General features: G+C 58.5%; 4 protein-coding genes across 4 annotated transcripts; 1 reads left to right on the top strand and 3 right to left on the bottom strand.

Annotated features, from left to right (window-relative positions):
- Positions 1 to 65: 65 nt before the first annotated feature.
- CcaverHIS019_0402830 (uncharacterized protein) lies at positions 66 to 1,025 on the bottom strand (the record flags this gene model as incomplete). Its single annotated transcript, XM_060600101.1, has 3 exons — positions 66 to 96; positions 148 to 214; positions 257 to 1,025. 3 exons carry the CDS (start codon positions 1,023 to 1,025, stop codon positions 66 to 68), a joined length of 867 nt encoding a protein of 288 aa, XP_060456728.1.
- Positions 1,026 to 1,946: 921 nt separating this feature from the next.
- On the bottom strand, positions 1,947 to 2,675 carry CcaverHIS019_0402820 (uncharacterized protein; the record flags this gene model as incomplete). The annotated part of the gene is made up of 1 exon (XM_060600099.1): positions 1,947 to 2,675. One exon carries the CDS (start codon positions 2,673 to 2,675, stop codon positions 1,947 to 1,949), a length of 729 nt encoding a protein of 242 aa, XP_060456727.1.
- A 278-nt stretch (positions 2,676 to 2,953) lies between these two features.
- CcaverHIS019_0402810 (uncharacterized protein) lies at positions 2,954 to 7,033 on the bottom strand (the record flags this gene model as incomplete). The annotated part of the gene is made up of 13 exons (XM_060600098.1): positions 2,954 to 2,993; positions 3,057 to 3,118; positions 3,178 to 3,683; positions 3,716 to 3,843; positions 4,073 to 4,085; positions 4,136 to 4,144; positions 4,186 to 4,207; positions 4,239 to 4,608; positions 4,638 to 5,169; positions 5,241 to 5,286; positions 5,321 to 5,345; positions 6,229 to 6,266; positions 6,299 to 7,033. 13 exons carry the CDS (start codon positions 7,031 to 7,033, stop codon positions 2,954 to 2,956), a joined length of 2,526 nt encoding a protein of 841 aa, XP_060456726.1.
- Positions 7,034 to 9,906: 2,873 nt separating this feature from the next.
- Positions 9,907 to 11,917, top strand: CcaverHIS019_0402800 (uncharacterized protein; the record flags this gene model as incomplete). The annotated part of the gene is made up of 2 exons (XM_060600097.1): positions 9,907 to 11,057; positions 11,089 to 11,917. The coding sequence occupies 2 exons, from the start codon at positions 9,907 to 9,909 to the stop codon at positions 11,915 to 11,917; spliced, it is 1,980 nt and encodes a 659-aa protein (XP_060456725.1).
- Positions 11,918 to 12,117: the final 200 nt, after the last annotated feature.

Below are 12,117 nucleotides of genomic sequence, written 5' to 3'. Positions count from 1 at the left end.
TACTGTGACGCTTGTCAGAACGTACAAACAGTCCTCTTACCTGATTATAGCCTCTCTTGGGGGGTCTAGGGAATGAAGACGCGCCAGGTGTCCTTCCTGTAAATGTCAGCAGGCCTTGGTTACTGAACAAGTCTGTTATCCACTTACCCTCTTCTTCTCTCTTCGCGACACAGGGGGCACATCTTCAGCGTCTGTACAGTGCGGCTGGCGCATCCTGTTGTCAGCTTTCGCTTGCTATCGCAAGGTAAGAACATACCACGACACAATGCTATGTGCTGGCACTTGAAGGGCATCTGATCCGAGGGGTTCTCGTGGCACGCGACGCAACTATGAAGAGGGGGCTCGGGGTTAGGAGAGGGACTGCGATTTGAGTTACTGGTTTTGTGTCTTGCGTTCTTCAACCTGAAGTTGGCTGACGAGTTTCCCATCGGACCTGCGTCATGGGCAGAACGTAAGGACAAGGAGGGAACATGGTTGCCAGTAACGGCGGCTGCGGTATGGAACGGGATGACCGTTTCTGCTGCCGGGGGAAGGCTACGGTTGCCGAACGGGGCCATCGTGTGGAGAGGTTGGATGCGTCCTGCGGCACGGATGGGGACATGGTAAGCCTCCGCCATGGCGTCCCGGACAGAGTAAAAGGGGGCAAGGTCATGTGCGACGACGCGGGGTTTCAGGATAGCTGGCAGTTCGAGGGTGCCCTTGCGTTGTCCTTGAGTGGTCAGAAGGTTGTGGAGGACAGCGAAGAGTTGTGGGCCTGTAAGGTTGGGAATGAGGGAGGAAAGGAGCTTGGCACACGCCTGGAGTTGTGGGTAACTGTCCAGAGGAGCCTCGAGGCTTCCGTAGAGAATGACCTGGTAGGTCAAGGAATAGTCCTTGATGCGCAAGTCGGAATTGAGCTTGAGATGCTCGAACGTGAACTGGTTGCGGTTGATGTTCTTGGGCATCCAGTGTTCCCGGCATGCGTTCCAGGCCTCTTTCCATGCGCGCTCGAACGCATCCCAGGACCCGTCAATTGGTAGGGGCATGGGGTTGGCGGTATATGTACAAGGGATTACGAGAAAGGTGACTAGAGGTAAACAGGTTTAGAAGAGTCGAGGAAGGTACAGTAGTGTGAGGAAGTGGGAAACAATGACAAACCCATAGCGAGCGAGATTGAATAAATACATCTACTCTCCCAAATGTCATATGGCAAGGAAGGTCAGTTGAGTGAATTGCTCGACAAGTGGCAGGGCACACCAATGGCACGGAAATGCGCCCAAGTCCTCCTCGCCTCTGTTTCATCCCGATATCCAAGGACTGTTGCTGTTTGGTGGCGCCGAGGTGTAAGTGAGCATGAGGTGTGAGTAGCAAAAGAGTAGAAAAGGTTGGTGCCCGGCCGGCTCGCCCTGCGCGCTTACAGATGTCTTTTCCTCTTCAAGCGCGGATGCCAACCCAGGAGACTGATCCGTTACCGGCCTGCCATACGGTACTGGGTTGTTCACCGAGCGACCAACGCGAGTCGATGACGACTTGGTGGGACTCGAACACTCGAGCTAGAGGAGACACGACTGTACAACGAGCGCACAGAGGCGAGGTAACCCGTTGAGTACACGACCACCTCCCGAAAACCACTACAGTGCTTATCCCGCCGCCCGCCCAGGTATATAAAGACAGTTGAGAAGGTTGGGAAACACGGCAGTTTCACTTGTTTCCCATCCTTCACAAGTCTCACCATTGATAGACTCGACTTGTCCATGCACTGACGCTCATTTGTCCATATGCGAATACATTCAAGTTTTCGCTAATTTTGAACAACAAACAAACAGCCCCATCGCTCTACGTATCCGCTTTCTCTATGGCAAGCCGCTCACATCTTCCACTCGACTAGTCTGCCAAGCTGCGAATAGACCTGCACTTACGGTCACACCATATACATGCCTATGCTTGGCTTTGGATGTTGGCTCATGCTACCCCTCGGCCTTCCTAATCCCCTCTGCGTCGAGTTTCATCTCGGCCTCGTTAAACTGCTTATCTCTAGGAAAGTCCATGATTGTCCGCCAGAGTTCTGAGACTTGGACATTCACCTCGCCATCCGTCTCGAGTGCGAGCACGTGTCCGCCAGCCGTCCGCTCTTCATTGATAAAGTGCATGTGGACACCAGCGACAGCGATGCCCTGCAAGAACTCTGGCGATCGAAAGCCAATGACTGTCCCGCGGGCTGGACCGAGAGTGATGGATACTTGGCGTCCAACGACGTCTTTGAGGCCCTCGCCCTCGAAACATTGTCCCTCGGCAGTACGGCATGTGATGCTCTTGAATGCGCCGTCGAGGCGGAATGCGATGTGAGCGTTTCGGGCGTTGGGAGTAAGGGCGGCCAAGATTGGCTCGACACCATTCTTTTCGGTTATGGAAGCCATAGTGCTGATGGTTGGGGAGAAGAAGGTGATCATGGAGAAGGGCGTGATGTCGCCAGAGGGTGAGAGGTCGATGGGACGCGTGGTGCCGTCGTGCCGCATCTGGTAGCCTTGGCCGTCTAGCACGATAAGCTCGCCCTGCATGCCGCGGAACGTGCCGAGGCCGTGGTCACCGTGCAACAGGAGGTCGGACATCGGGAGGCCGTTGGACGCTACGCCGTCCACGAGCGCGCTGACTACCGACCACTGGTAGAGCTCGTTTCTTGGCTTGTCGAACGCCATGGGGGGGAGGTTGGGCAGGGGGAGGGAGGAGGAGGGGGAGTCGTCGAGGGGGTAAAGGGAAGAGAGATCGAGGATTGCGGGGTTCAGTCAAGTGGATGTCGAGCGGAACCAAACCACGGCCAACCCCAATCAGCGGGCCAGCCCAGCGGGCCAGTGAGTATCTCGGTGACAGCGAGAGATTATGACATTGCGTACTGCGCCGACTACAACCCAAAGGTACCAAGACTACAACGAGTCACCTCCACGAGGCGCTCATTCTTCCCACTCAAGCCCGATGCTTACTGCGCCGGGGCGTACTCTGAAAGAAGCATGTTAGACCTGCGGTGAGCTTCACTGCGTAGCCTGTTGAACGGCCCGTCCTTTCCCACCACGGCCACTCACCAGTATCGGTCATCGTCCGCAGCGTTGTGCGCCATATAATCTGGAAGCTGCATGAACTCCTCCTGCGCGTCAGCGACTTTCTGCTCGCGACTCCTGCTCGCGACTCGTGCTCGCGACTCACCAACCCCAGCTCGGCGAAGAAATCGACGCCGATGCCCATCTCACCCTCTCCCGTGCCATTAGCCATGGCCTCAGCGATGCCGGGCGAGCCGGCGCGTGATTCATCGCTGAGCGAACTGAGAACGCGTCGGATATAGCGCGCGACGTACGCCGGCGCAGTCTTGTTTTCCTCGCTCGTGACGCTGGCGTGTGCAAGCAGGATGCGGTGCAGAACGGTCAGGATGAATGTCTTCTGCTGTCGGGTCGAGTAGCGGAACACTTTGCCCGCAAACTCGGCCAGACCAGAGGTCATGCAGCTCGCGCTGTCCTGCATGATAATCAGCATGCCGTTGCCTGCGAGAATGTCGATTTCGTCCGCGATCCGTGCGACTAGCTCGAGACACGAGTCGAGGCGGAGCGGGTCGCTGCGCACCAGGTCCTGCTGGTAGCGTTTCATAACGAACATGAAGTCAAGAATTGACCAGAGGAGCACGTGCTCCAGATCTTGGTTGAAGCATGGCGGGGGGGCTGATGTCAGCGAAAACAACGAGCACGCTCACATTCGTTGCTGAAATACTTGTTGATCATCGCTTCGCTCTGCGCCGTGAGAGTCTCTATTGCAACGCCGAGGTAGCCGTGGTGCGGAGACTTGTGCAGTGAACCCCAGTGATCCTTGAGCTTGCATAGTCTGATGTTAGTGCACTCGTCAAACAAAAGCTCACTGAAGACTTGCGGCGATGTGCATGTCGACGCTCGGCCCGAGGTGTTGGTGACCCCTCGCCCAGATTTCAGGCTGACATAAGCTTTGCTAAGATGGCGAAGCTCACATCAGAATGATCGTTGAGCCTGATGGTCGTGGGCAAGCCGTGGATGTATGATTGACTGACGTAAACATCGCTCAGAGGACACAAACCTACCCTCTATCGAACGCTGTGGGGGGCGGTCAGCATCACACATCACAATCTTGGTGGGCGGCTTACAGAACAGACCTGGTGTCAGCCGGTGGGGCAATAGCAAAGCGGACACTCACAGAACCATGTCCTTTCGGCGTTCTGTTGTCAGCGCAATCACACAGCCACTCACGAGTAGCTTGCGCGCCTCACGCTCATCCTCTGGCAGCGGATCGAGTCGCGGGATGTGCCAGAAGCGGCTGTACCCCAGGCGGATGGCCATGCCAACCTTCATCCATCCGCTCGTGTCTTCGGGGTCCTTCCAGTAGGTCATGATCATGAGGGACTGTACGACGCCGGTTTCAGACACACCGCTCAACAGCGCGCGGTCGAGCACAGTACGCGCGTGCGAGATGAGTGCGGGATGCAGGTCCTGTCTGAAGAACCTTGACGAGCTCGCGAGCACGGTCGAGAATAGCACGCTCGATGTGCGCCGTAGATACTCGAGCGTGTGGAGGTTGGCGTCGAGCACGGCAACGAGTGGGTTGAGCCGCTCCATGAATCTGAGTCAGCATGACCAGGTAAGACTCACAGTTGAACGAGCTGGTTGGCCTCGACCTCGCTGAGTGCGCGGAGGGACACGGGGTCGTCTGTCTCGTTCATCTCCTCGTCGTCTGCGTCTGGTGCGTATCCTCTCCGCGCTGGTGCGCTCGAGTAGAACGGGGCCTTGGCGCTGCTCCCTTCTGCCGGGTCGAGGAACTCGGCCATGTTGAGGTTCTGGTTCCGACTCGAGTTGGGATGGTTGCCGCTCGTCGGCGACACCGTAGTCGTGCTCGTACTGTGTGGGCCCGAGCGGCTGAGGTCGACGAGGCTCTGTGCCATCGCGGTCGGGGCGGGTGGCGAGAGGCCGGCGTAAGGAAACGATATGGGAAACAGGTCGGGCTTGCCCGGCGACGACGAGGGGGCCTGATACGCCTGCGGGAACAGGGTCTGGGTCTGGGTCTGGTTCTGGTTCTGGGTCTGGTTCTCTTGGTCGTTAGTCTCTTGAAGACGCCGCGCCGAGTTGGGTGGGCGGCCCTTGCGCTTGATAACGGGTGGGTCGGCGCACTGTAGCCCATACCGGCCTATCATCAGCTTTTGCAGATTACAGCTCGCGCGACCGGTAGTAACACTGAACAGGATCTCGGCCACTCACTACACCGCGCACAAACACTCCCGTCGGCAGTCCGGATACATCGCACCTGCCATTAGTGCCGGAATCGGGCCGCGGATTACCTTGATTGCGCGGCAGGTTGTGCACCTACGGTCAGTCAGCACTTCAGGGGTTGGAGACGCACGCGAGTTTGGAGCGGGAGGTCGGCTTGCTCTCAGGATCTGGTGACATGCGGGGCCTAGTGGAACGCGGAGCCAGTGGCAAGAGTGAGATATAGGATGATGTTGATGGCGACCGAGTTGCGGAATGGATGTTTAGCCGCGTGGGCGGTCATCTGTCAAGAGGTTGCAAGGGTGAGTGAGCACGATTCCGAAATGGCCCGACAAATGTCCCGTGCCAACTGGACTTGACCCAACACATCAACAACCACATCCTGAAGAGCTGAAATGATGGTGTGGGAGAACGAGGGAAGAACGCGCCCAGATGAAACGCCCTCATGTGGGGCTTTATCTCTGCCGTGGCCTGAGACCGGCGCCGTTTCGGTCTGTCTGGTGTCTCTGAGTTTGCCAGGCGCATAAACCCTTCTTCACCGGGTACCAGCTGAGAGGAGTACTCGGCGAGCAACGGTTCTCCGATCAGGCGTTTCCCTTTGGCTGACACATACACGCACCACATCAACCATCCTTAACAGCTCCCCGCCGTCTCTGTGTAGACAGTCCCAGGACATTCTCGTCAGGCGTTCTGGCTCCATCCCCTGCTTGGACAACGACCCTACACAAAGGAAAATGGCTCGGGATAACGACGATAGCCGAACAATTGGTGCCAAGACCCTCCCTCAGCTTGGGCTCGGGCTCCTCCAAGCCAGTCATGTGTGCATGTCCTCTGCCGCGACAGAGTCAGAGTCAGAGTCAATATACGTCGTGTGGCCTGTAGGCCGCAGATGGGGTGCTACATCGCAAGAGCTGGTGTCAGCGTCGGACCTGAGAATGCGTCACTCACAGTGGATGCAAGTTAACTCCTTATTTTATACCATATATTCCACCGCCGCTTCTCCTTGTCCTTGACCTCCTAACGTCAGCTGATCATCTGGGCGCACTCACCAGATGACTGAGGTCGATGGTACTCGCCCCCGCCCTACCGAGAAGGAGGGCGCGGGCACTGGGGCGCTCTTCCTTGTCGCGGATCGGTTTGCCATTCCGCTTGGCTTCAACCAAAGCCATAAACTCCTTGGCTTCAACCAAAGCCATAAACTCCTTGGCTTGGCGGTCGTCTTTCCTCTGCAGGCGACGGAGGAATGGCATACTCTTAGTTGTCCGCAATTCCGGCTCAAGGCGTTCCTGCAGGGCTCTGAGCTGGGCTTCGAGGTCGGCTATACGTGCGTCGACGCCGCTGACCGCCGTAGCGCTCGAGTACGTACTGGACGTGGGAGAGTAGAGCGTGTCGGCGTCATCCACCCTGGCGAAGGGATGGAGTCCGTCATCGTCCTCGTGGAATTTGGTGGGTAGGGCAACAAGCGACTCTCGTGGGGCGCGCCGGCTTGCACGACGCGAGAGGGTCGGCTGTCGCCGTAGATCGCGAGGCTCAAGGTATGTCGGGGATATCACGGAGAGAGGGGATGCGCACGACGAGAGAGACGGACAGCGGTCGGCAGGTAGGCGGAGATGGGAAGAGCACGGCGTGTGTGGTGGTGTCAGGAGGGGGAGGGATGGTAGTGGGGTCCTTGGAGGTGGTGTTGGGGGGGGAAAGCGTGGCGAACGCCTAAAGGAGGGTTGGGGTCGCTCAAGCGACCGCAGGTTGAGCGGAGGTGGTGGCGCGCGGCGTTTGCTTTGTTGCATGGTGGTGAGGAGAGGTGAGGAGAGGGGAGGAGAGGGGAGGGGAGGAGCAAACGAGGAGATTTTGATGGCCTCTAAACCTGCTACTGACCTGTCAAGAGAGGCTTGTGCGTATGAGGTGACGTCTAGCTTCTAACTGCATTCTGACGCGTCTCTGACGCATCGGCTTGGCGGCCACATCCTGACGGAGCCCTACTTTCTCGCACTGGCGAACTCGTTCTTTTCCTCCAACCAAACCGAATACCTGGGTGGTGATGGAGGGATTGAGGGGCTGGCGATGGAATGCCTGGAGCTGAAAGATGGTCCCTTGCGCACGGGGTTGAAGCGGCTGACCGGTGAGTCGTCGGTTAGTGCACAGGCTCTGTTGGGAGCCTAGTTGCCTCTCCTCTACAGCGGAGCATCTCCATCGTCCTCCGAGGGCCGCGGACCGGCCGTCGTGTCTGGGGTACGATGATCGCTGTGCGGCAGTGAGAGTGGATGCACCGACCTCTGTACGCCCTCGATCGCGCAAGCTACGCACCGAGCGCACCGGTCGGCCCGTCCAAAGCGACCCTGGTCCGAGCATTGACAAACATGAGTGAGTGAGTAACGCCAACAGCACACGGATCGCGAGTGGTTTGGCCAGGTTTTTGAGGCCATTACCAACAGAGTCCACCCACCTACACCCGTGTATCGCGCAGGGGTTGGTTCCGTTCAAGTAGCCGGCGGCATTACACATTCCGTCATTACAAACTCATTCCTTCTGATATTCTGAGTCAGCTCATTCTCCTACAGACTCACAGCCAAGAGATCGTCAGCGGCCGCTACACTCGACCACCGTCGTCCCACAACACCCCGAAGCGGAGCTCTGCCGCGCTTGGGCTACCCTTGAAACCGATGAGGGCGCCCTGCTGAGCGAGAGACGTAGCCTTGGCGTACGCAGCGGTCACAGCGAGACAGGAGACTTCCTCGTGGGCAATCGCTGCCACAAGGTCAGCGGCGGAGAGGTCAAGAAGGGCGAGCCCCTTGGGTGAGATGATGCAGGATGCCGCTGGTTTCGAGGAGCGAGACGGCGTTCATGTTCATCGGACGCTCGGCAGCAGGTAGACGGTATTCAGGGGGTATGGTGGCGTCGCGCTTTCTCTCAGGTTGAGTTGGTCATTGTGTCGTGGCTGAGCACGACAATGGCCTCGTTCAGTTCTTAAGACCGCTCAACTCTCTTTGCCTCGTCCAGTTCTTAAGGCCGCTTCAACTCTCCTTAATCGCGCACGTTATCTAACATGCAGTCCGCTTGCCGATTATCGGTTGTCGCGTAGCGTCTCGGTGACTTGGGCGCGTGCCTGGCAGACGGTTTTGCAGACGATTCATCGAGCACATGGAGAACACGCGGGACTGTTGAGAATCTAAATTGATGACGTGGTTAGTCGCCAACGGTGCTGGATGCCGAGATTGGGCGAGCTGGGCGAGAAAAGCGCTGGGAGTAGGGGTGGTGGTAGCGGGAGCGCTCCGCTTCGCTTCTGGGCCCCACAGCACGCCCACACGACATCCCAATGGCCCCAGCGGGGACACAACAGAGAACTCTTGTCGGTGCTCCCGAGGAGAAAGCAAGTGACGCCTAGGAGAGAATCCGCACGTCGGGGAGTGGACGGGTATGGTGTGAGTCCCCTGCGGAGATCCGACTGCGGATGACAAGATGATGTGAGCTTGGGGTGTAGGTCCTTGTCTCAATGCTTTGGATGAGGTCCAGGCGTCTGAGCTGCTTTCGCACCGGCGCATTCGCCGCAAATCACGACACTTGACAAGGCGGCCGGCAACGCCTGCGGTGTTTGGTCTACCCCGGTGGCACCGCGGTCATGACTTGGGGTGCCACAGACATTGATCGACGGCATCCGCATCTAGATCAATCTCGGCCGAGGCGTTCGAGGCGTCCGCAGTTTGGGCGTGAGAAGCTAAGAGTGAGGGGGAGGGGGGGAACAGAGTGGGAGATTTTTGTATTCTCGGAGCATACCTTGAAGCCCATTTACCATGTGGCCAGTTGGAATGCACGACAAAGCTGTTCCCTGTTTCCATTTCGCCTTCTTCTTCAACTTTCCTGCATGCAGATCTGCACCAGATCTCACCGCACAAACCATATCCCGCCTCCCCCGCCTCCCCCGCTTCTCCACTCTCCCCCCCTTGCATCAAGATGACAAGTCGGAAGCTGCGCCGCAGTACGAGGCGTCGAAAGACACTATGCCATGCCAGCCATCCGGCAGTACCGCGTTTCCGGGTATGGCCGGCGGGGTACGTACTCGCGCTAGTAGAGGTCTGCACCCAGGACGAGCAAGAGAGTGATAGATCAGGATAATCTCCAGCAGGCGCACAGAGCTTCCAATCGAAAAGTGCCCTTCAACCATTCACCCGCTGGGACCGGTATGCTGGTACAACCGCATCCGATCGTCAGCAAGGTTCCAAGGCCGGGAGGGCTGTGCTGTGAGGTACTGACTCCCTGCGGTCCAGAGGCAGAGGCACGCCCCAGCATACCAAGTCATCGGAGGCATCAGGCCCGTCAGGCCAGTCTCCAAGATCTCTGAAACAACGACAACAATGCCATTCAGACAGAGGACATTGACACTGACTTTTTTTTTTCTTACACCTTGCCATTCAGGTCGACTACGTACATACCCCGGTCCTTGCGGCCTCAAGTAGGCTGGATACTGAACATTGAACCAGTCACGCCCCACGCCCTCTTGCCATCTTTTGCCCACCTCGAGCCCCACGGGCCACGGGCCAGCTACCAAACCCGATCCCTACGCAAAGCCAGCTACCAACCCGATCCCGACGCAAAGCCAAAACCCGCCACCCTATCAAGACCGCGATCGTTATCCATTTCCGCATTATCGCATTCACACATCCACATGGACCGGCGCACATCGACTTCGACGGCGTCGTCGTCGCCTGGAACCGACGCAACCCCGCTCATCCCATACATCCCAATCCCGGGCGAGCGAGTTCCAGCACGCAAGCGCAAGCCGCACACACGTACCAAGACCGGATGCCGTCGCTGCAGGCAGCAGCGTGTCAAATGTCCCGAAGGACCCGAGACATCAGCAGGAGGCCAGGTCATCTGCCGCCGCTGCTGGGAGACGGATCGCCCATGCTACTACCCTGCCAAGGGAGCAAAGAGGGACCGTAACTCGGACGAGGCATGGGAGAGGGCCGAGGACGTCGACGAATGGAGGTGGGGCAGCGGCGTGCCCTCGGGCCCAGTCCGGGAAGTCGGGAGCGGCCCAAGCGAACATCCGCACCCACAGCCAATGCATCCTCTCGGTGCCGACCTTGGCGCACTGAGCTTTGGGCTCGGACAGGCGCTGATAGACACAGCACCCCGTGGTGGCTTTGACTGGTCCGCACTCTTCCCGCCAACGCCAGTAGCGCAAGGACCGCAGGCCTCACTCCTGCTGCTCTGCGAGAATGGAGAACGGCAACAGCAACAGCAGCAGCAGGCTTCACACGCGCACAACAGCCAGAACCTCCTCTCGCTCGTTGGCACGGGCGGCGCGTTCTCCCCATCCTCGGCGCGCGTCGCTCTCCCCTCAGCGCCAGAACCCAACCCTCCAACCATGTCGCAGAACTTTATCAACTCGCTCCTCACTCCGTCCCCTCTCAACGGCATGGTCGCCCCCATCACGCTCGCGAGCCTATCCACTTCCCAGAACGACCGCCTCATCGTCAACTACTTTGAGGTAGAGGGGTGTAACGAGATTGTGAGCACTACCAAGTCGAAACACAACTGGATTTTTATGGAACTGTTCCCCCGTCTACTCGCCACGCTAGCTGGCCAACAGACCGGCTCGCCCACGGACGATGCGGACGGCGCTGTGCGCCAGTGGCTCCATTTCTGCCTGTTGCAGATCGCATACGTCCACCGCGCCAACATCGAGCCAGACGAGAGCAAGTCGTGGCACTTCCGTTCCGAGGCCGCGCGGTTCCGGCAGAAGGCGAGCTACGCAATCCTCCGTGCAAAGGTCAGATTTCCCGGCGGCCAGTGGAAGACCGAGGAGTACCTGTGAGTCGAGTGTCAACGGGGCTGACGATAGCATCGGCTTCTTCGTACGTTGCATGGCGGATATGCTGGACTCGGGTAACCTCGCTCTGGACCAACACACGGCATTCGAGCTACCGCTTGAGCGCACGACGCCCTTCTATTCCAGCCTAAGGGACATGATTGCGCTCTACTCGACGCTGCAGTTTGCGTGCACCGCGGTCGACACACAGGTCAGCGGCGTCGCTCCGCTTTTCGAGATGGCTCCACGTGGCGAGCAGTGGGTCGAGCGCTTTGTCGGTTTCAGTCGCCGCATCGTGCGCATCATCGGTCGCGTAAATGGTATGGTGGTGTATCGCGCCGGCTTGATCCGAGCCGGCACGGACCAAGGGGGACCGGGTAAGCTCTTGCGTGCCGAGGCGGAGCGGCTGGCAAATGAGCTGGGCCACGGCTGGGACTGGGACGAGAACGTACAGGAGATCGGACAGAGCGAGCGTGTCCAGCGCGGCGACGAGGTCATGCGCCACGCCCTGCTCGTCTTGCTACTGTGTGAGGTGCTTCATGTATCACCCGACGACCCGAGAATCTTCAATGCCGCGGACCGTGCCGTCGAGCTCGTTGTCGACTGCGAGCCTGCGAGCGTGGGCGGTTTCCAGTGGGCGTTGACAATCTTTGCCATCTACTGCCCACTGGTGGAACGACGCGAACGCATCCAGCAGCTCATCCACCAGATCCTCGCCCTGTCGTTTGGGAGCGGATATCGCGGACCAGACGACATCCTGCGCCTCTGTTGGGAGGCGCTGGATCGGAACGGCTCGTACGAGAATGGGATTGCACCATGGCGCGAGGCCATGGCCGCGCTGGGCCGGAACTTATTCATTTAGAGGCGAGGCCAGTGTGAGAAAAGGCAGTTGTACTGTTGACGTCGGTGTGTGGCAGAGATTGTATTGCATGTAGTGTTTATATATTCTTGCGGCCTAGCAGCTGCGTGGGAGCGGGAAGAGACAAGGGAGGAGCGTGCGTTCTGCTAGCCGACAAGCGACGCTTACCGCTTGAACTCGTCTGACCGCGTCGCGCTGGGATA

Source organism: Cutaneotrichosporon cavernicola, assembly GCF_030864355.1.
Source record: "Cutaneotrichosporon cavernicola HIS019 DNA, chromosome: 4".
Lineage (NCBI taxonomy): Eukaryota > Fungi > Basidiomycota > Tremellomycetes > Trichosporonales > Trichosporonaceae > Cutaneotrichosporon > Cutaneotrichosporon cavernicola.
The sequence above is the reverse complement of the archived record's forward strand: the minus strand, read 5'-3'. Positions and strand labels throughout refer to the sequence as shown.